This window comes from Malurus melanocephalus, unplaced genomic scaffold, assembly GCF_030028575.1.
Source record: "Malurus melanocephalus ecotype Western Australia unplaced genomic scaffold, MMel_1.1 scaffold_319, whole genome shotgun sequence".
Classification (NCBI taxonomy): domain Eukaryota; kingdom Metazoa; phylum Chordata; class Aves; order Passeriformes; family Maluridae; genus Malurus; species Malurus melanocephalus.
The window spans coordinates 865330-888297 of record NW_026623551.1 but is presented as its reverse complement, the minus strand read 5'-3'; the positions used below and the strand labels follow the sequence as shown (position 1 = coordinate 888297).

General features: G+C 50.3%; 1 protein-coding gene across 1 annotated transcript in view; it reads left to right on the top strand.

Moving 5' to 3' along the window:
- The first annotated feature begins 434 nt into the window (after positions 1-434).
- LOC130580248 (S-adenosyl-L-methionine-dependent tRNA 4-demethylwyosine synthase TYW1-like) overlaps positions 435-22968 on the top strand; it is an 82063-nt gene continuing 59529 nt past the window's right edge. The window contains exons 1-5 of the mRNA XM_057377610.1: positions 435-532; positions 1395-1589; positions 2964-3245; positions 4109-4216; positions 14882-14981. Coding sequence (XP_057233593.1) covers positions 494-532; positions 1395-1589; positions 2964-3245; positions 4109-4216; positions 14882-14981 — 724 coding nt within the window. The 5' untranslated portion in view covers positions 435-493. The remainder of the gene's footprint in view (positions 533-1394; positions 1590-2963; positions 3246-4108; positions 4217-14881; positions 14982-22968) is intronic.

Here is a 22968-nt window from a genome sequence, read left to right as displayed (position 1 = left end):
TGCACTGAGTACAGCTCTGGGAGTTCATCAGCACGTGTATTAGCTGATGCTCAACATACAAGATAAGTGAAAGTTAAATAAAAATAACAATTTTCCCCCTCCCTTCAAGCAAAGCATGCAGTAGAGATTGATTATAAAGCTAAAAGTTTACTCTTGCAGTATATCTTAAATTTTTTAGCAGGTCTTCTTAGAAGTTCTGGTTTTGGTGCTTTCTCAAGAAGAAATGTAGTTTGTGAGTGTAACTGTGAGGTGATTAGTCATTATAATGTGACTCTCTCTCTCTTTTTGTTTTAATGTGAGGAATTGCAGTTCCAGTGTCCAGGTCTCCTGTGTCATTATTCTTCCTGTGCTGGGAGAAGTCTTGTGGCTGAGCACAGCAGGGCTTGTGTGGGTTGAAGTAATTGATAACTTTCTATGTTTCTTTGTTCAGAGATTTGCCAAAGCTCTGTCTGAAGCTGTTATTTCCCTTAATTTGCCTGTGGAAGTCTTTAACATGGAAGACTGTGATCCAGAGGATTGTTTGTCAGAGGAGGTGAGTATGGCATAAAAGTGAGTAATAAGTACAGGTTTTTTCCTGGGGTTGTCTTTTCCTCTTGTATTTCTCTCCTGTTATCCTGGAAATCCCCAAAACGTTGTGTTGAAAATTGCCTCCCTGTTATATATGCAAGTGTAACCCATCATTCCTTGGCAAAAAATACCTAAATTTGGAACATTTCAGAGCAGCAATAGGATGTTTTGTTGTGACAGTCACTCTGTATGGTCCCCTTCTGTGCTCAGGGGTGAGCTGGGTGACAGTGGCTGCACCAGGTGCTGTATACACGTGGGCTAGGGTCAGAACCAGAACAGGAAGTGCTGATGCTTCTGCAGGCTTTAGAGGCCTTTGAAGTTGGAAACTCCTTGTGACGTGTATTTATATTGAATAACCCTTGATGGGTTTTTCTTCAGTGAATATTGATAGTTGCTACTTGAGTGTTTAATTAATCCTAGCAAAATGTTTTGGTGGGAACTGTGTGCTGGAAATTCCTTAGGGTTTCAGTATGGATTGTCAGCATTTGATACTGCACCTAATAAACCTGCAAATGTGGGGTTGAAGAGTTTGAAATCCTTATCCATGGGGTACTTTATTGATGAAGGAGTCTGGTCAGGAAGCTGCTGCATGGGCTGGATGTCCAGTTCTGCTCTGCCACCACATCCAGCTTCATCTCTCTCTCTGCTAATGTAAGGTGCTCTGCACCCTTGGGATTATCACCTGCACCATCCCACCGCGATGGGGGACAGCCTTGCCTTTTGACTTTTCCCAGCTGCTTGGTTGTTGTGACTCTTAGCTTGAAAAGAAGGTTCTGGAAAATGCAGTGATTTTTTTTTTCTCTCTCCTGTCCTGTTTGTGTGACCAGACAAGCAGCAGGAACATCTGTGTGTTCCTGGTGGCCACGTACACCGAGGGGCAGCCACCAGAAAGTGCAGCCTGGTTCTGCAAGTGGCTGGAGGAAGCAGCCAACGATTTCCGCGTTGGGAAAAGCTTCCTGCAGGGCCTGAGATACGCCGTGTTTGGCTTGGGAAACTCAGCCTATGTGGATCATTACAACACAGTGAGTGTCCCCCAAGCTCCCTGCTTGGTTTCTGCTGCTCTGGGAGCCTCAGTTGCATGAAATGCTTCCAGTCTGGGTGGTGCTGGTGGACTATGTGGGAATTGCAGCTGTTGTACTGCCTGAGTGAGGGACTGGGTTTAGGGCATGGGTAAAATCCCAGAGCCACTGAGGTTGGAAAAAGCGTCTAAGATGATTGAATCCAATCTGTGGCCTGATCCCCACCTTGTTACCAGCCCAGAGCACTGAGTGCCACATCCAGGTCTTTCTTGGACGCTTCCCGGGATGGGGGCTTCAAACCTCCCTGGGCAGCCCCTGCCACTCCTTGACAGTGCTTTCCATGAAGAAATTTTTCCCAGTATCCCCCCTGCCCCTGCCCTGGCCCATCCTGAGGCCATTCCCTCTCCTCCTGTCCCTGTTCCCTGGGAGCAGAGCCCGACCCCCCCGGCTGCCTCCTCCTGTCAGGGAGTTGTGCAGAGCCACAAGGTCCCCCCGGAGCTTCCTTTGCTCCAGGCTGAGCCCTTTTCCCCACTCCCTCAGCTGCTCCTGGGGCTCCAGCCCCTTCCCCAGCTCCATTCCCTTCCCTGGACACGCCCCAACCCCTTCAAGTCTGTATTGTCCTGAGGGGCCCAAATCTGTCCCCAGGACTGGAGGTGTCCCAGCAGTGTCTGGTGCCGAGGGACAGTTCCTGCCCTGGTGCTGCTGCCACACCATTGCTGGTTCAAGCCAGTGCCATTGGCCTTCTTGGCCACCTGGCAGTTCAGCTTTGAAGCAATTGGATTTTAAATGGGAGATGAGTCCCACAAGCACTGGGAGGTGTGGTAACAGATTTGGTAAATCCTTACTGAGTTCATTTCCCAGCTTTGAAAGCTTTGTGCAGTCATCTGCGGGCACAACACTGTGAACCCTCTTGCCTGCTGCCTTTTAGTTTAAAGGCTTTTTAAAAGGTGGCTTGGTTTTCTCATGTGGCTTTTAGCTTTTTTCCCTGGTGTAAACTGTGACAGCATCTCTGCCTGGTCATTGGTCTAATCTCACACAGAAATGGCATTACTTGTCACCAGGTTGTGTTTACAGCTGGGGCTGTGTGTTACACAGGTGACTGTTTTGACCCACAATCATCACACAGAGCTTGTTCCCAGAGCCCCTCCCTTCCCACCAGGGATGGCAGAGAGATTTTCCAGCAGAGCCTGAGGGTGTGTGGTGGTGATCACGCTGTGTCTGTGCTGAGCCAGCACATGAGAGGGACTGCCCAGGTGCCTGCCCTGCAGTGCCATGCAGCTCCGTAGCTCTGTTCCCAGGCTGATCCTTGTTTCTCTGGTTGTCTGCTTGAACTTAGCCTTGGTTCAATTCCCTTTCCACACTTTCCTCCTGCCCTAGGTTGGAAGGAGGGTTGACAGGTGGCTGTGGATGCTCAGTGCCAGCAGGATCATGACTCGAGCTGAGGGGGACTGCAACGTGGCCCAGAGCAAGCATGGCAGCATCGAGGCTGACTTTGAGGCCTGGAAAACCAAATTCCTCACTCGGCTGCAGGCGCTCTGCAGGGGGGAAAAGAAGCCCTGCAGTGGGAAATGCAAGAAAGGGAAGTGCAAATCTTCGGGGAAGCAGAGCAAGGAAAGCTCAGATCATGAACATGGGATGTCAGAAAATGAGAATACTGAGGTACAGCTAAAATCCATCAAGCTTTTTTTTTTTTTTTTATTTGGAGCCCTGTTTGACTTCTTCCTCCTTCAGTCTAGTGGGCTGCTGTAGGAGCCTGATACTTGTTCTGGAGCACAGGGAGGAGTGAGATCCCATGGCAGTAACAAGTAGAATAAGCCATTCAAAAGAAGGGCCAAAGGATTAATGATGGATGCAGGCCTGATGGCATTTGTGTGGTGAGGGAGTCTTGCTCTTGGCTGGGGGAGGTACCAGATGCTCCAGGGAGCCAGGCTGGGTTCTCAGCAGGGCTTTTGCCTTCTCCTGAGGCCAATGGAGCCATTTAGTTCCCTGTGAATTGTTGACATGCTTCTTCTTCAACCTGGTGAAGCTCAGCTGCTCTGCCCCCATCCCGAGGTTTTCCAAAGGCAGCAGGGGAGTGTTGTCTGAGCAAGCCCAGTGTGTCCTTTGTGTGTGCCTGCCTGTAATAGTTTCTCTCTTCTGGAGTATTGATTGCAGGTCTTGACTAAGAAATCTTCTCTACTGCTCTCCAGTGCAAGACCCAGAGTTGCTATGGCACTTTAATCCTCTCTCAAGCCTTTTATTGTGGGTTGGAAATTACTGCTGGGTTGAATTTTGTAGGAAAGTAAGTGGTTCTTCTGGCAGGGCTTGGGGGTGCTGGCTGCTGCAGGGGCAATAAATCTGGCTGTCAGCAAGGCACTTGGAGAGTTTAAAGGGGTTCAGGGTTCCATATCCATCCTACAGGTTTTGGTAGGCTATTCCTTGTTTTCAGTGGTCTTTACTGCTGAGGAGAGCTCATTTCAGATGAAGGTCTTATGTTTAATAGTGAGATAAATCCTTCATTTTTTCTCTGCTCTCTCCCACAGGCAGAGGAATTGTTTGAAACCAGTAGTGAGGAGGAAGCTGAAGGCACAAATTCTGTCATCGATGTTGAAGATCTTGGCAATATCATGGGCCACATGAAGAAAGAAAAGGTACTGCTGTTAGAGGGGTTGTGGAATGGTCAGGTCTTGGTCACTGAGTTCTTGGATTGATAAAAATGTTACTGGCTGGATTTGAATCTGTAGGGGTTGGTTAGGAGAGCAAAATAGGAGCTATTGAAGAACCTGTCCCAAAAAAAGAACAGCTTTGGAGGTGTGTTGGTGTAATCACAAACTGACTCCGACTTGCTCACTATGATTGCCAGTCTGAGGGAAGATTGACTGGCAGAGTTGGATCTGGCTGTGAATTTCTGCTACTGACATTCCCAGCACAGTCCCTAAGCACAGTTCCCGTTCCTGTGCTGCCTGTTGCTTTGTCACTGGAATACAGGTGCAGGAGGAACATCCAGCTGGCAGAGCACCTTTGCCTTGCTCACTGCTGCCCTAGGAGGGCTGTGCTCTGGCTGCTGACCCCCTTCTCTCTGAGTGACCTTTCCATGGTGCTGTCATTCCCTGGGCACCCTTGAGCTGCTGTCCAGCTCTCACACCCTCTCACCACACTGACTTCTCTCTCTAATACAGCTCTCTTTTCTTGGGTGCCTCTGCTCTGTGGGCTTCTCACTGCTCTTCCCCGGAATGAGGCCCTGGCAGAGGGTGCCCTTGAGAAGCTGTGGCTGCCCCTGGATCCTTGGCAGTGTCCAAGGCCAGGTTGGACAGGGCTTGGAGCGGCCTGGGACAGTGGGAGGTGTCCCTGCTCATGGAAGGGATGTGGAATGAGAGAATCTCTAAGGTCTCTGTCAATCCCAACTGCTCTGTGACTCTGTGAAAACAGAACAGTGTCCTCACGGTTCTGAGCTGGGATGTCACTGCTGGGTCCCCTGAAGCCAGGCCATGGCCCACAGGAGGCTGTGCTTGAGAGGGCAAGAGCTTGCAAGGGCAGCGTAGGGATCTCTGTTCCTCTCCTTATAAATCAAACATTGCTGTTTGTAACCAACTCTTTGAGCAGAGCAGCCCCAGTGATGGGCACGAGTCTGGCTGCTGTGAGAGGGCTCTGTCCGGGAGTTGCTGTGGTTTTGGACCCTGCAGCTTGTGAGGGGGGAGCCTTTTGGCTTCCCTTTGGAGGGAGAAAGGACCACAGCTCCTCGTGGAAAACATTATTCCTATCGTCTCTCTCCTGCGCAGCCGCTAGAGGTCAGCGGCCAAAAAGGGAACCGCGTGTGCTGCAGCGGCTGCTCCTGGGCGCTTCAGCCCTGCCGGCCGACGTGACAGCCAGCGGTTTTGTGAAGAATTGGACACTGAGTTTTCACTGACTGACAGAAAGTGGCAACACCAATGAGGAGCAGTGTAGTCCAGGAAAACCACATATCACAGTTTACAAATAAAAAGTGAGCACAGCAATAAAAGACTTGCTGCTTTCAGTGGAAGAAGTCAGTGTGGTGTGGGTTTATACACAGGCAGGGAAAGTTCACTGCGGTCTGTGCCCTGGGCTGAGGCAGGATCCAAACTGCTTTCTCCTCAGCCATCCTGCTGTTGGATGTATTTGGGTTCTGCAGTCTCTTGTGTCTGTGTGGATCAAGTTCCTTTGGCTGTGACCCAAGTGCCACCCCCGATCAGAGGGGCAGCCTCTGTCTGGGCACAGACCTTCACCTGGAGCTGGAACCTGCAGGTGTTGGTCCTCTGAGCCTTGGAGAGGCTGGCACGGTTGTTCTGCTCTGGAACCTGAATGTTGTCCTCTTGCAAATGATTAAATCCTGAGAGGGCGGGTATTGGTGTGGGCTGGAGAGTTCACTCTGGGTGCACATGAATTTCACCTGCATTGCAGTCCCATCCTCTTTCTAGGCTCTGAGTGTGTGCAGGGGGAAGTTTCCTGTGCCAGGTTAGTTGCTCTCCCTGTGGCCATTTTAGCCATTTTCCCTCTCATGGGATGCTGGACTGTATAAAATGAGTGTGATGCTGTTCTTTTACACTGGGGTAGCCTGTTGGCCTGCAGGAATCCGTGCCCACACAGCTGAGTGCTTTGGGATCTGAGCTGGTCACACACAGGTGAGCAAGTCTGAGAAAAGCTTGTGCATCTTAAGGGTTGTGTCACAGACAGTTTTTCATCCTCGGGGTTCCTTGGATGTGGAATGTGCCTGACACTTCCAGCAGGAGTTTTCTGGGTGTCAGTGTTGGGTGTTCACCCCTCTGGATATGGGAGTGGAACAGCAGGTTCTAACCTTGTGCATTACAGTTAATTTGAAATGATTTTGGGGCCAGCTTTGATCTCTTCTGCATGAATTGCCTCTTGTGAGATTCACTAGAATCTGTGCAGACACAGACAGAATTCCCTCTTGTTCTGCCTTTTCTGGCATGACAGAGTAAGGCTGTGGAGGTGAGTAGATCCAATAAAGGCTTGCTCACATCTCTGCAGGTGATCCTAATTTAATTTTGTATCTGTCCTTTGTTGTCTGACTTGATGGAAATCAAGGCTGAGATTGGTTTTACAGCTTTTTCCTCCCCTATTCTGCAGGTTTGTTGCACTTTAAAAAGTAAAGTATTGTCAAAGGGCTTGAAGCAGATATTGGATTCTTGCAGTTTGGATCAGGCAGATGGATTCAGGAGTTCCAGGACAATGCCAGAACCTCTCTTCCTGGTTGAGTTGTAGCTGTTCCAGACCCTGAGTTAGAGAAGAGGTGGATTTTTAAAGAGCTGCTGAGTGTGAAGCTACACAATTCATGGTGATAGTGCCCTCTGCACACTGAGCCTGGGCCCAGATTGGCACAAGGTTGGGTATATATATATGTGTGTGTGTGTGTGTATTACATAGATATAATACGTATATTCAAATGTATTAACTGGTAGCTAATCCAACAGCAAATTCGACTGAAGTTTATCAAATCTCACAGTATGTGCTGATGGTTTCTAATGGATTTAAGAACTAGGTGGACTTTAGAGATCTGCAGTTGTGTCCCACTTTGCCTGTCCTCCAGAGTTCCTCCCCTGACAAGGATTTATTAGAGGATGTGAACTCTGATGGGTGTTTGTGGTGCAAGGTGCCATTAATCACAGGGACACAGCTCTTAGTGTGGATTATCTCCCCCTGATGGGAGAGTGTGATCAGCTGAAAAGACAGATCCATCTGCACTCATTCCCAGGGAATGGAATGACTTTATTAACCTTCATATTTATAAACTTCCAGCATGAGTAATAGCAATAATAATATCCTGATTCCTTGTTTTGATGGCTTTGGAAGCAATCAAATGAGCATATTTTGTTGACACAATTTTGAGATTAATGCTCATGTTTTCTAAAACAAGAAGAGTAATGATGCTGACAGGTTCATTTGCAATGTAAAGATGGGGGGTGGGGATTGGAACACCAAGAGTTTCCAGGATCCAAAATCTGTGCAGAGTGTATTCAGGAAGTTTGTGTTCCTCTGTATCCATTTGCCACAGGGGAGCTTTCCTGGTCATCTTTGGCACTGTTCTCTAAAAAGTCACCCTGTGTTGGCCATGTGCCACCACTGGCATTGTAAATCCCACTCCTTCCAAGGCTTCCTAAGAGCCCTTGGAGTCTGGTGCTGCTGGGGGAGTCCAAAGCTTGCAAGCCCTGTGTGGAAAAACTCTTAAGGAAGCTGAATTTGATGGAATGGGGCAGTGGGCAATGAGGTATTCAGGACCCATGGTTTGCAGATCAAGGGTCATGTGCAACTTTGTGCTGCAGGTAAAAGCTTGTTAGAATAGGGAAGAATGGTATTTTAACCAAATGGAACAAAATTTGGGTATGTACCTGTCAGTTAAAACTGATGTGGATCTCTCCAAAACCTTCAGCTTTTAATGGGTGAAGGATTCCGTTATGAAAAATGTGCCCTTATCTGCAGCAGCTGTTTCTGGGCTAGACTTTGACCTGTGCTACTCAGGCTCAGAATTCAGTGTGAGCCTACATTTTAAAATAAGCTTTAAGAAATGTAATTTAACTTCTTGGGATCTACTTCTATCATTAACAGTAGGATTTGCCACAGGGGCACTTCATCCTTCTCCTTTCCTGTGTTCAAATCTTTATTCTCCAAATCCTGACAATTGGAAAGAATTACAATTGCTAAACAACATTACAAGAAATCTTGAGGCTTTTCTAAGTAAGGCTTATGAGTGATGAAAGTAGAAAAAAAAAAACCCAAAATAATTTTAATGTAACCTCTGGCTGGATTTTCAGTCCCTGACATGATGTGGCAGTGGCTTCCTTGCTAAAGGCATTTGAGAGCTCTTGCTGTTCATTTGCAGCCTTTTCCCAAGCACATCCTTTGGTGGAGATGGTCAGGAMTGACCCTGTAGCAGCCCAGCCTCCCTGCTTGCTATTTCTCAGCAACTTTGTGCTCCATTTCTCAGGTGGTCTTTTTTCCTGTGCATTTTTTAAGTTTTCTGCCTGTCTAATAGTGCAGTTGATCAGAATTCCATGAATTCTATGAATCAGTGCAGCAGAGCCCCTCTGCTCTGGAGCCAGGCTGGGAGAGCTGGGGGGGTGCTCACATGGGGAAGGGAAGGATCCAGGGAGAGCTCAGAACTCCTTTCAGGACCTAAAGGGGCTCCAGGAGAGCTGGAGAGGGACTGGGGACAAGGGCTGGAGGGACAGGACACAGGCAATGGCTTCCCACTGCCAGAGGACAAGGATAGATGGGATATTGGGAAGGAATTATTCCATGGGTGGGTAGTGGGAGGCTGGGATGGAATTCCCAGAGCAGCTGTGGCTGCCCCTGGATCCCTGGCAGTGCCCAAGGCCAGGCTGGACATTGGGGCTGGGAGCAGCCTGGGACAGTGGAAGGTGTCCCTGCTCATGGCAGGGGTGGCACTGGGTGGGCTTTAATGCCCCATTCAACCCAAACCATTCTGGGATTGTTCTGTAGTTTTTTGACCACTGGGAAAATTGCTGAAAGGAAATGTTCTGTTCTTCCTGAACTCCAAGGAAAAGAAAGAAATGGAGTGCAGAGGTCTTTTACAGAGCCATTTGAAAAATAAATCTGCAAAAGATGCCAAGAGTGTGGAAGGATGTGTGCTGCGTGCTCTGTGTGTGAGCGAGCAGAGGAAACTGAATGGAAAATCTTACTGGTTTGAATTTGGACATTTGGGACCCTTGTTAAATTGTGTTAACTGGGTTTCAGCTGGGATTTTGTAGCACAGAAGAAAGAAATAAAATGTGAAAATACAGCTCAGTTTTCCAGTGTAAGCAGTCACTTTTGGGTGGATACAGACATACTGTTTGTTTTGACTCCCTTGGTTTGTGTGAAAATCAATCTTCTTTATGGCTTGTCCAAAGCAGTCTCCCAAATCAAACAACCTCTGGCAGGGTCCCTCAGCAGTGTGGGAATTGGAGCTGTGCTTCAGCAGCACCTTGTAAAAGCTGCCTACAGCAGAGCAGTGCTGCTGGAGCTCAGTGCAGCACTCTGCAATCCACTGTAGCCCTGCAGACAGATTGGAAAGTTGTGACCTGGGAGGGTTTTTGTCCTTGAGGACTTGGGATGATGTTGAACCTACAAGAAAATGATGTTGGTGGGATCATTTTTCTCTCTGCATTTCACGGGAGATGCACAGTGCCCTTTCAGGCTGATTCACTTGGATGGCAGCATAAGCTCCTGTCATTGCTTGTCTGCAGGAGTTTGGGATTTAAAATGCTGCTGTAAATGTCCAAAAGTCTCAGCACTGACTTTTCAGACAAAAAGAAATGGAAAATTCCCTCTGTGAGGATGGAGCTGCAGGTCTGTTTTCCTTTGTTTAGGTGGGAACTGGGACCTGCTGCCTTAGGATAACTTCTTTTACCCTACAGCATAGGGAGGAAAATGGGGGTTCCAGCTGCTCTTTTAAAATTCACATGGGTTTATACTTCAGGAGAGAACAGTCCTGTTTCTGAAGCTGGTTTTTTTTCTGACTTTTTTGGTATCAGTCAGAATTTCTCAGGGCCTTGCCCTGAAGGAAAGAAAATTTTGAACGGAGCCTACAGAAAAGATGGAGAAAGACTGCTGACAAGTGCTGGAGGGACAGGACAMAGGGAATGGCTTCCCACTRCCAGRKGACAGGGATGGATGGGATATTGGGMAGGAATTGTTCCCTGGGAGGGTGGAGAGGCCCTGGCACAGGGTGCCCAGAGCAGCTGTGGCTGCCCCTGGATCCCTGRCAGTGCCCAAGGCCAGGCTGGACATTGGGGCTGGGAGCAGCCTGGGASAGTGGGAGSTGTCCCTGCCATGGCAGGGGTGGCACTGGATGAGTTTAAGGTCCAACCCAACCTAATGCATTCTGTGATTCTGTGGCTTCAGGGCCACTTTTTGAWAGCAGCTGCCCCCATTTTTCCTTCTGCCCCAGGCAGCTGATGTTTCAGCCATGGCCAGGTGCTGCATTGCCCCGTTCCCATCTCAGCTGTGCTGCTCTCAGCTCGCTGTGCTTCCCTGGGCCATGCTGTCTGCGGTGGGTGTGTAGCCTGTGATTATGGTGGCTCTGGCAGCTGTTTTTAATAAGGTTTTGTGTCTCTTGTGTTGTTTGCTGGTTCACAGCTCACTCACTCCCAATTCTCAGCTCTCCTCTCTGCAGCAGGAGCTTGGGGCCATCTCAGCTGGTGACTGGCAGCAGCGAGAGCCAGGATGCTGGGGGATTGACAGGGTGTTCCTCCACGGGCTGAGCAAATTGCAGCTCTGTCTGTGCCTGTCACACCTCTGAGCAGTGACAGTCACGCTGTTCCTGCAGCRGGACAGTGCCCACAGTGCGCCCTCTGCTCCTCTCTTGTGTTCAAGGGTGTCTGTGCAGGTGGGCTCCCTGTCCCTTTCCATGTGTTTTAGCCTCACAGGAAGGTTGTTGGTGAGGAAATGAGTGCCATTCCTGTGGGCAGCCTGGTGTCCCATCAGATTCCCTGAATGCCCACGTGGTTCCTGCCAGTGRGGGTCCTGCCAGAGGAGGCTGAGCGAGGAGAGAAGCTGTCAGCATTGCTGGCTGTCCTGCTGCCCCTGGAGCATTGCTGCCAGAGCTCTGCTCGCTGTGAACTTTAACTCTCCATTCATGTCATTCGTGAACTTTCCTAGTTCATTGCTCAGTCCCTGGGGAAGCGTTGCTAATCCTTCTTGCTGCCAGGCAGCTTTTCCTGACAGCCTGGCCAGCGTTTCCCTCCATGCTGTTCTGTTAGTGCTGGCTCCAGCCCTGAGCTCTTCTGTTTGCTTGTGCCTTTCAGTTGGGAAAAGATCCTGGAGCCTGGGGTTGGATGAGGCTGTAAATCATGGCAGGGCCAGGGGTTACCKTTGTCTGACCACAGGGAGGTTAAGCAGGAAAGAAGTTGAGTCAAAATTGGGTGTAAACTTCTTTCTGAGACTGAAAGCTTATGGGGAAGCTCTTTTTCCTTGCCATGGCACATCAATAAATAGAGCCATGAGGTTAAAAGTGTTAAGTTAATTTAGGGAATCATTGACTGGTTTGGGTTTGAAGGGAYCTTAAAGCTCTTCTTGTTCCCTGGRCAGGGACACCCTCCTCTATCCMAAGGTGATCCARCCTGGCCTTGGACACTTCCAGGRATCCAGGKCAGCCACATCTTCTCTGGGCAGCCTGTGCCAGGGCCTCCCCACCCTCACAGGGAAGAATTTCTCTTTAATATCTAAGCTAAATTTCCCCTCTTTCAGATTGAACCTGTTACTCCTTGTCCTGTCCCTCCAATTCCCAATGCAGGGTCCCTCTGCCTTCCCTGGAGCCCCTTCAGACCCTGGAGGTGCTGTGAGGTCTCCACACAACCTCCTCTTCTCCAGGTTGAACAGYCCCAACTTTCCCAGCCTTTATGTGGAGTTTTGGTGCCTTTTCTATTTTTCTCCCTCCTGCATGATCCATTTGAAGAGTGTTTGATGGATGAAATGGGAAAACACTGGCAGCTGTTGAGATTCTGGAGAGGGAACTTCAGAGAGCACAAGTGGCAGTAGCACCTCCTGTTGGGCGCATCCTGTTGGGCACATCCTGTGGGGCTCATTTGGGGATGGCTGTGGCTGAGTTTGAAAGGCACATTTGGGGAAAGCCCTGATTTATCCTGGGGAAGGGAGTGCTGAGGCCCTCACTTGTCAGGGGCTCTTGACCCATGGAAGTTGTGTTTTCCTGCTTGTGTGAGAGGGGAGGGAAGGGATTCCTTTTGCCTTTACCTGCAGGCAGGAGATCATAGATGAGGCTCAGCTGCCTTTGTTCAGGTCTGCTCCAGGGTCAGAACCAAACCCCTCCAGATTGCAGTGGAGCGGTGCTGAGCCTTACAGGAATCYGGGTGTATCCAGAGGTTTTCCTCATCTCTGGACTCCCTCCTTTGTGAGCTGCACCTCCAGTTTTTGGCAGTGCAGTATTTCATGGGCCTGAAAATCTGGCTCTTGTCACTGMTTGCTTGATTTATTATGGAAAGACAGTGATTTGCCTTGGATTTACTGCAGGGCTTTCTTCTAAATCACCACAACTGGAGAAGTTTGCTCTGTGCAAAGTTAGCTTTGTTCTCTCCTCCCCAACCCTAAATAACAGATCTGAAAGGTATATGAAGCAAATGAGTAAAACTCCTTGTGCAGTGGATTCCATTTCTCACCAGGAGGCTGTGGAGCCAATCACCTTGCCAAAGTGAACAGGTCAGGTATTGCAGGGCAGGGAAGAACAAAGCGTGGATTTGTTTACAGGCTCTGTTGTCAGGATGTGGGCAGGGGAAAATTATGAGCAGGGAAAATTCTGAGCCTCTCTGGGAGGGGAAAATGATCACTGAACTCTTATTTCTGCCCTGCCAGGAAGGATCTGGGATGTTGTTCTGTTTAGGTGCCTTTTTCTGCTGCTACAGTGACAGGGAGGTAGAARTGCAAATCTTTTCACACAGAAAGACTTGGTCTGTGTTTGGAGGCTCTCTTGGATGGGGTGGCTCGTTTTGTTAAATCAATGGCTGCATTTTTAATATTGGGATGTGCTCCATAATGGAGATTCAGTTTTTGTGGGAGGATTGACCTGGCCTGGGCTGATGGTCCACATTTAAATCCTGCTCGGCACTTTGAGGGGGTCACAGATCATAGCACCAGGGAGTGWTTTGGGTGGGAGAGGACCCTGGAGCTTCTCCAGTTCCACTCCCCCGCCCTCCAGCAGCTCAGGTGTCAGTCTGTGCTGGGGCAGTGCCTTGCCTGGGGCCTGCTTCTGGGTTAAGTGATGGCTTGTGGCAGGACCAGCTCTTTATTTAACACTTGACAGATAAAATCTTCATCTTCCATCTCCTTCCTTCCTTATGCATGAGGCTTTCCCAGCAATATTAATATTTTACCRTTGAAGAGTCTTGCTGATAAATGAAGATCAAGGCTCAAGAAATGAGCTTTAAACCCACTAAATGACAATTAATTATCAGATGTAGCCTTCCAGGGAAGTTTTGATGTGTTACAGAAACYGATGAAGTCCTGCCTAAAAGCTCAGGGAGCTGAGTGGAAGGAAGTAGAAGATGGATACAGCTTTCTCCTTCAGAAAGGATCATRTTGTGGTACTGGTTGTTGAAAAATACATTTCTGATCAACACCTCTGAGGCTGTGAGCACAGTTTTATCCAAAATGAGTAGGGAAGGTAATAATGTGTTCCTATATGTTTTACTCTCCTATTTCCTTCTCAGGTGTTTATTAGGAACTCTGTTTTCTCCTTGAACTTCTGAGTCTGTGTGTGTGGGTTGTATTATTGAAATTGATGTTTCTTTTGAGGCMCCTTTTATTTTCTGCAGTGTTGCTCAGGTACAGAATCAGTCTGTTTACATGCAGRAGCAGCCAGATTCCTCTGCCTGTTTGTGACGAGCAGTTTGGCAAGTCAGGAGCACTGGTTTCCTTAGTGATGCTGACARTTGGTGGGGAGACTCAAACTGGAAGCATTTCCATTAACTTTTCCATGGYTTTGGCACTAAAGAGGCTTGGATGTGAAATAGCCTCAGTTTTGTCAAGACAAAATGTCCTCTGCTAGTTTTTGTTTGTTGTTTATCCATAACTCCTTTAATAAAAGCCATAAAGGACTGACAGATTACAAGTTTCATGAAATATCCAAGTAATTATTTCCACTTTGATGCTTCTTTGTGCAGACATGAAACAATAAATACCCATAAAGTCTCAGCAGTGCCATTGCCGCAGCAGGGGAGTCACCGCTTGTTACGTGCCAGGGTTTGCTTCTCCTGCTTATGCCTTTAGCCCAAAATCTGATGGTCCTGCTCCTGGTGTTAAGTGATTGCAAGGGCATTATGTGGAAAGCATGAAAGCCAGACTGGCATGGATGGAGTTGGCTGTGGGGCAGGGGGAGCAGGCCCTTGGTGTGGCTGAGTTTTGGTGGTGCAGGTGGCTGTGAGAGCTCCTCTGCTCCCTGAGCTCCTGGGGATTCTCCCCTGAGCTCTCTCAAACAGAGGCATTCCAGGCACACACTGCTTTGGTTTCTGTGAGGTTGTTGTGCACCCATGAAACACTTGGGCTAAAACCTGGAGTCACTCCAGGATGAGGTTTCTTACCCTGGTCACTAAAATATCCTTGGGAATTTTATTTCTGTGTTGGTGGGACAAATCSAGTGTGCTGTGGGGTTTTTCTTTTCCAGTTTACTGCCCTAAGTTGCTGATGGGAAGAGGGATGAAATGCAGGATTWCCCCCAAGCCGGAATTGCTGTGTGAGCACTTGCCTCAGTTCCTGTTCAGCAGCTGTGCCCCAGCGTTTGAGGTGCCATGCCTGGGTCTAACTGGCTGTGATTCCCTGTCTCCAAACAGAGAGAGCTGCAGGAAGGAGCTGCTGGAGCTGGGAGGAAGGAGGAGGCTGAGAGGAGAGAGATGATCACACCAGCCCTGAGGGATGCACTCACAAAGCAAGGTGAGGCTCTGCCCAGAGCAGTGGGGGCTCAGTTTGGTGTCGGTGCTGGGTTTGAGCAGAGCAGGGAGAGGGGCTCTGYGTGTAGAAGGGGCTGCTCTGGGCCCTCATGGAAGGCCTGAGCCCAGAAAGGACCCTCACAACAGCTGGGCTTGGAGGGACCCTCTGGAGCTCAGCCAGAGCTGGACAGGAATGTGTCCAGACAGGGACACTCCAGCCCCTCCCTGGGCAGCTGCTCCAGGGCTGGGTCCCCTCCATGGGCAATTCTTCCTCACATGCAGGTGCAMTTTGTAATGTTTCCATTTCTGGCCATTGCTCCTGGTCCTGTCCCTTGAGCACCACTGCCCAGAGTCTGGCCCCATCCTCTGACACCCCTGAGGATATTTTATGAACTGATGAGATCCCCTCTCAGCCTTCCCTTCTCCAGACTGACCAGGCCCAGCTCCCACAGCCTCACCTCATCAGGGACATGCTCCAGACCCCGAATCATCCTTGTGGCCTCCACTGGACCCTCTCCAGTAGCTCCTGGTCTTGAGCTGTGGAGCCCAGAACTGGACTGAAAGGTGCCTCCCGTGGGCAGGGCACAGGGGCAGGGTCACTCCCTGACCTGCTGGGAATGCTTTTCCCAATGCCCCCAGGATGCCAGGGACCCTTCTGGCCCCCAGGACACTCTGCTGGCTCCTGGACAGCTCCTCAGGCAGTGCCTGGGGTTCCAGGGTTTGATGTATCTGCTGGGGCAGCTCGAGGGAGGTGCTGATGGTCCCACACTCTCGAGCTCCCACAGTGTAGGTTTTTCAGGAAACATTTAAAGATCAGCTTTGCATCTGTTTTGCATCTTAGTTCCCTGCTTTTATTTCAGTTTCAAACTCTGATTTTGTTGCTGAAACTCTGTTTCCAGAAAAGGAAGTAGTTCAAACTAATTTTAACCAGCCACTCGATGTTTAGATCAGCAGCTCTCCAATGAGAGCAGTTGGAGTGGATTTAATGTCTTCTTTTAAACAAAGGAGCAGCGTGAGGAGAGGCAGACTGAGCCCTGCAGTTCAGGAGCCTCAGCTGGGAGGGGCAGAGCCAGGAGAAGGCTGATGGGAGCTTCCTTCTGTTGCTCACATGAAGAATAAAGGGAGTTGAGTGATTTCTCTCTTAGGATAGAGTGTGCTCAGTTTTCTTGCTAAATCGGTGTTCTAATGGAATTGTTAAGGTTGGCAAAGGTCTTTAAGATCAGCCAGTCCACCCATCAACACCTGTTCAGCACTAAACCATGACCTCAAGTGCCACATCCTCAGTTTATTCAGCGCTTCCAGGGATGGGCAGCTCTCTGGGAATGCACCTGTGGGACTGAGAGCTGAGCTCTGGAATCCTGGCATGTCCTGGCAGAGTCCAGCAGCGCTGGATCCCAGCACAGCTGCTCCCAGGGGCTCAGCTGTCCTTTGGCATGAGCTTTGCAGGTGCYCGCTGTGCTCTGCCCACCCGCAGTGTGACAGGTTAGGTGGCTGTGTTTCCATCAGCCTTGGCACAGCTGGGAAGCCAAGAGCTCTTCTTGAACTTTGTGGTGCGAAGGAATGAGACAAAGGCTCAGCAGGGCGTGGCAGAGACTTTGCCTTCTGCTCATGTCCCTTGTGGAGGGGCTGCTGACTGGGGCCAGGGCAAGCCTTGGAGCAATCCATCTTTTTTGTCAGCCTCACTCCTGAAGGCTGAGGTGTGGTGGCAGTTCCTTTGGTTTTGTTTGTCCTGTATTTTACTGTGTTTGTATTTTACTTGGTTTTGTGTTGARGGTGGCAGTCTGTTGGTTTTATTTGTTCCTATATTTAGTTACTGCTGAATAAAGCAGTGGGGTGGGGCGGGACTCAGKGCTGGCCTCTGTGAGGTGGTTGGAGCATTTCCCCCTGGCTCAGGCTCACCAGCCCCTGGTGGTTTAGGTTTGGGGTGTGAGAATGAAACTCTGCTTTTGTAGAAAGTGGCCATTTGCAAAATCAAAGCAGTGCTGGAGGGAAGGTCATCTTCCTACCATTCTTTTGACACAAGGAAGGCTCCCAGAGAGCTCTGATACCTTGTGCTTCTCTAGGGGTAGGAATGTATTAGCAGATAAGTGGGTTCGTATTTCTCCCTTGCTGCAGTGCTCAGGGTGGTGCCAGTGTTGGAGCCACCTGTAGGATCTGCCTACAGAAATCTGCGCTTTCCAACTCTGAATTGCTGTGTCCTCACAGTCACAGCTGTCTCTCCCAGCTCTCCCTCCTCTGCTGCTCACCAAATTCTTCACTGGTCACTCAGCTGTGAAAGAGAGAACCTGCTTTTTTTCATGTCATATAACATTTTTTCCTGTAAATAACACACCAGGAGGGCTTTTGTGGCTACAAAAATAAAACAATTCCCTTCTTCCCTCAGCATCATTCCCCCTAAAATAACAAGTGCAGTGTAGTCAAAAGATTCTCATTTATTTAGCACCAACTGGTTGCTTTGGGTGTTGGCTCAGTGTCTTTTCAAGAGTATCCCCGAGGGCATAATTAGCTCAAGAGAAGGGAAATGAGTATTAGTGGCTCAGGAGAAGGCTGCTCTTTGATATTGCAGTTGCATAACTGAGATTTTCCTTGGAGCAGCATCTCCTCAGACCATTGTCATGCTCACTGTGGATTCACCTTCAAAGCAGTTTACCTTCCTGGAGCTACAGGGAATAGTGTTTAGGCAAAGGTTTTTATTTCAGCCCTGGCATTGAATTTTGGCTAAATTTAGCCTCCCCATGGGGCTATAGGGGTATGAGCCTTTGGAGCTGCCTGCTTGCAGATGCCTCGATAACAGGTACTGAGCAATAGCTGCTCCTGAAAGTCCCAGCCAGAGCCAGCACAATTCCAATTCCATCRGTGGCCAGCACAGCCCTGGGGCTCTGGTGGGTGCCCAGTGCTGGGGGAGAGGCTGGCAGTGGCAGGCAGTGGGGTTTGCAGTGCTCCTGTTAATGCTGCAGTCATTTTATGTGTTCAGGTAGCCTCAGACAACTGAAACAAACTGAGAACAGAAACCATCTTCTCCTGATAGTGCTTCCTGTGGTGCTTAGTCAATCCAGCCTAACCTCACATTCACTTTTTGGGGTTGCTCACAGGTTCTTGAAACAATCCCTTCTAGCATGGAAGTTGTTTTTGCTTGGCCTGGGAGCCAGGAGGGTTTGGTACATGGTGAAAGATGTGTGAGCCTTTCCACTGTTCCCGATTCCCCAGGAAGTGCTTTTAAATCCTTGGTGAGCTTTAGAGGGAGCCTCAAGCTGCTGTTTCAATAGGAAAGATGAAAGTAGGAAAACAGAGGGTTTTCTTTTCCTRTAAAACAAACAGAAAACCAAACCAGACACCCTTCTGTGTGTCAGGGGAGGGTCAGGCTGGATCTCAGGGAAAGTTTCTTCTGTCCCCAGAGAGTCCTGGGCACTGCCCAGGCTCCCCAGGGACTGGTCCCGGCCCTGAGGCTGCCAGAGCTCCAGGAGCGTTTGGACAGCACTGCCAGGGATGCACAGGGGGAATTGTTGTGGGATCTGGGCAGGGCCACGGGCTGGACTGAATCACCCTGGAGTCCCTCCCTGTCAGGCTGTTCCATGGCTTGGACTGACCATGACTGTGCTCTCCTGGCTTTGGTGCCATCGTCAGTCACAGCTGCCCCTGCATTTGCCAAATGTTTTATTGATGCTGCTGGTGTGACGGAAACCAAGCCCATCCTGCTGGGTGCTGGCAGCTGGGGAAAGGATTGTTCCAGGGCACTGCCTTGCTGGAGCTATTTGGAGCTCAGACAGGATGTGTCCCAGTGCCAGCCACCTGCAGCAGCCCTGGCACATCACAGAGGGTGTTCAGCAGCCCCAGGTCAGCTCTGACGCAGTGACAGGAATGGAGCAGGGGAGATGAACCCAAACCTTGAGAGCTCAGTGTTTGCTCAGAAGGCTTCAAGGGGCAATGGCTTCCCAACTGCCACAGGGCAGAGTTAGGTGGGMCTTTGGGAAGGAATTGTTCCCTGKGAGGRTGGGGAGGCCCTGGCACAGGGTGCCCAGAGCAGCTGTGGCTGCCCCTGGATCCCTGGCAGTGTCCAAGGCCAGGTTGGACATTGGGGCTKGGAGCAGCCTGGGACAGTGGGAGRTGTCCCTGATCACRGCAGGGTTGGCACTGGRTGRGCTTTARKTCCCTTCAGCCCAGACCRTTCCATGACTTCCCAGGCTGCTCACACTGTGTTTCTGCCATKCTCTGTGCTTTGCTCTCTCCTGCTGGGACAGCACCAAACCAATCCCTGCTTTCTGTGCCTGGCAGCACAGTGGGAATGGGTTAATGATGCCAAGGCTGAGCCCACTGACACTGTTATTTTGTTGACACAAATTATTCCGTGGTGTCTGCTCCTCCAGGGACAGTTTTGCTGCAGTCCAGTTGGATCTTTCTGTCCTTACTGGTTCAAGAATGTACGATATAGCCCCAGGGTGCCCAGGACACCTCTATTTTTCTTGTCTCCAMGTAAGAGACAAGTGCATTAAGAGACAGCTCTTATCTGACACAGTCTGGGCCGCTTCAGCAGCTGCTCCCACTGTTGTGCTATGACTTTGTGATGGAACTAAAGCTGTGCCTTGGCTTGTGGTTTGCACTGGGGATGGGCAAGCAAGAGGCTGACTTCAGAGAATTACTGAAGGCYAGGCTTTTCAAGTGTTTGGCAACCTGGTTTTTAAAAGCATTTGGTGGCCTTTGCTGGCCTTTCTTGGGCTGAGGCTTCCAGTGGCTGCAGCTCTGCTGCCCAGCTTAGCCTGGCTCCCTGTGCTGAGCCTTTGGAGTGTCCAGGCTKTGGAAATGGGGTCCAGAGCCGTTGGCCAGAGCCTGGTGCTGCTCTGGGGGCATGGCAGGCTCTGTGGTCCAGGCTCTGCGATCTGGCAGGCTTTGGGAGYGGTTCCTTAACTCCAGGTGGCACTAGCAGCCCACAGCTGGCTCAGGGCTTGGTGACACTGCTGCAGTCCTCAAAACGTGCCACAGAAATCAAACAGCAGCCATGSGGAGGTTAAAGATCACTTTGCTAACTAACAAATCCCTTTTGTGAGCAGAATAAATGCAGTGAGCAAACCCAGGCACAGGGAGGACTTGATCAGTTCCTTGGGAAATGTCTGTAAGTAAAGGGCAAAGCCCCAGCTAAGAGAGGAGTCCAGGCAGCAGAAGATGCAGAAGTCCTGCTGTGTGGGAGCTGCTAGGAGCTGGTGGAGAGCTGACTGCAATTCCAATGTGCTGGCATAGCTGTAGCATCTGTCAGGAGCAGAGGAGAGGGGCAAAATCAGGTTTGGGGCCTGGTTCTTCTCTGGAGTGTTACCAGGGCTGGTACRATTACCCCATGTGTAATAGAGGAAGGTAAAAATAAACACCTTTGTATTTGAAGCGCATCCCTTTTTTGGTTTTGTTTGAGATTTTGGCAGGGCTTTCGAGAGTATTGAGCTTTGAAATTAAGTCTGAGCTGGAACAAAGTACAGGATCTGTCAGGCAAGGATAAAATTTGCCATTTCTCTGTAAYGTGACACTCACCCCACACAAGGGGACAGTTCAGACTAACGGGAATGTGCCCTGAATGACTGAAAAATGTCTCTGAAAAGCAAAAAAAAAGAGACCAAGTTTACAGCAATTTGTAGTTCTGTCTCTGATTGTAGGAGGAGACCTGTGCAGGCTGGAACCTTCCATTCCAGACTTCAGCCAGGGCTGACACTGAGGGACAGCTCTTCAAAATGCCAAGTTCTTGCAGATGCCTTGAATTTTGCTGTGGATAAAGAACCACAGAATCCTGGGATGATCGGGGCTGGAGGGACCTTAAAGCCCATCCAGTCCCAATCCCTGCCATGGGTCACCWCCTACTGTCCCAGGCTGCTCTGTCCAGCCTGGCCTTGGACACTTCCAGGGATCCAGGAGCASCCACGGCTTCTCTGGGTGGGGCTCTGCTTCCAGGGAACATGGAGAGGAGAGGGAATGGCCTCAGGCTGGGCCAAGGCAGGCTCAGGCTGCAGGAATTTCCCCATGGAAAGGGTGGTCAGGMCTTGGCAGGGGCTGCCCAGGGAGGTTTGGAGTGTTCATCCCTGGAAGTGTCCAGGGTAGGGCTGGAGGTGGCACAGAGTGCTTTGGGCAGGGGACAGGGTGGGCATTGGGCACACAGTGGATGTCTTTTCCAGCCCCAGGAATTCTGTATCTGTGGATTTTGTTCTGGCCATTTTGCTGCCACCTGGGGATATTGACTGTTCCTGAGGGCTGCTGGGCAGAGCTCTTACAGGAGCTGTTCAGAGTGTGCAGGTGCCATGACACAGCTCCTGACAAACTGTGCTCGTGGCAGTGCAGCATCTCTGCTCTGCTCTCAGAAAGAACACAATCCTCAGTTCTGGACACAATTCACCCACAGCCAGGAGCGTGGAAAGGCTGGATGTGGGTATGGTGCTGGTGAACTGACCAGCCCCACCCAGAACACCTGGATATCCTGCAGTGTGCCTTGGGAATGCAGACAGCAGTGGCCTGGCTCAGTGCTCAGAGCTCAACTGGCCCCTCCAGGAGTTCTTCCAGTGTCAGAGAAAGGACTTTGGCATCTTTATTTCCAGGATGGGGTGGAAATGCTGCAATGTGGTTCCAGGGAGCTGAGCACAGTTGTGCCCCAGTCTCTGGAGCCATCAGGGCTGTGACTGTGGCCATCTCTCCACCTCCCCGTCCCTGTGTGCTCTATTAAASTCCCGTTGGCCTGTCAGGGTGAGCAATCACCAAATGTTTCTCAGCCTGGTGTTACTGCCTGATAACGCTCATTTCACCCCAAAGGTTGTTTAAAAGCTTAATTCATGTCTATAAAAGTGACACTTAATTTCAGTGAAGTTTGGCAAGCTTCTGGGTCATCTGAAATTTATCATCTCGAGCAGGATCAACAAACACCCAGCCTCCAGATGAGATRTTCCTGTCCTTTAGACAGGAGCTGAGCTGATTACTGTGAGCCTGCTTATAACTGAAGGAATCCTTTGAATATGAGACTGTAGAAATAATAAACAGATTGGTTTGTTCAGTTTTAGTAGCTGAGGGACACAGGGATGGGGAGCAGCAGGTCCATCAAAGCACTGCATTGTTTGGGAGGTGCTGGCTCCAAATACCCGCTTGGAGTTGCTGCTCATGAGTCGTTCCTTTGGAGCAGATCCTTTGGAGCAAAGGAGGGAATGTGTTCCCAGGGAGTCCTGGCATGCCCAGCTCTAGACTCGGGCCATCAGGAGGGTTGGATTCAAGCACCATTTGCCTTGGCAGAACSATGGGGATGTTGTGGCAAAGCCGTTGGAAGAGTGGAGCTGGCCTGAGCTTCCAAAAGGGAGGCTGAGAGGAGCTCCAATGTGGGCACAGGGCTGGAGCCCCTCAGGCTGCTGTGATCACAGTTGTTCATGCTTGGTTTCAATTTTTGGTTTCAAATAAGGACATTCCTGTCCCCCTATGCTGGCACTGCTGAGGCACCTCCAGCCTTGGGGACAGATTTGGGTCCCTCCAAAGAGAGGACATTGAGTGGCTGGAGCGTGTTCAGGGAAGGGAATGGAGCTGGGGAGGGGTCTGGAGCCCCAGGAGCGGCTGAGGGAATGGGGAAAGGGGCTCAGCCTGGAGCAAAGGAGGCTCCGGGGGGACCTTGTGGCTCTGCACAACTCCCTGACAGGAGGGGGCAGCCGGGGGGGTCGGGCTCTGCTCCCAGGGAACAGGGACAGGAGGAGAGGGAACGGCCTCAGGCTGGGCCAGGGCAGGGGCAGCGGGGGATATTGGGGAAATTTCGTCACTGAAAGGTTGGTCCAGCCCTGGCACAGCTGCCCAGGGTGGAGTCCCCATCCCTGGAGGGGTTTAACAGCCCTGTGGAKGTGGCACTTGGGGACAGGGGTCAGGGCTGGCCTGGGCAGGGCTGGGGGATGGTTCGACTCAGCGAGATTTCCAAACCAGAACGGTTCTGTGATTCTGGGACACTCCCAGGTGGTTTCTTTCCTCCATCCCAGYGGTGCAGAAAGGCTTTGTGG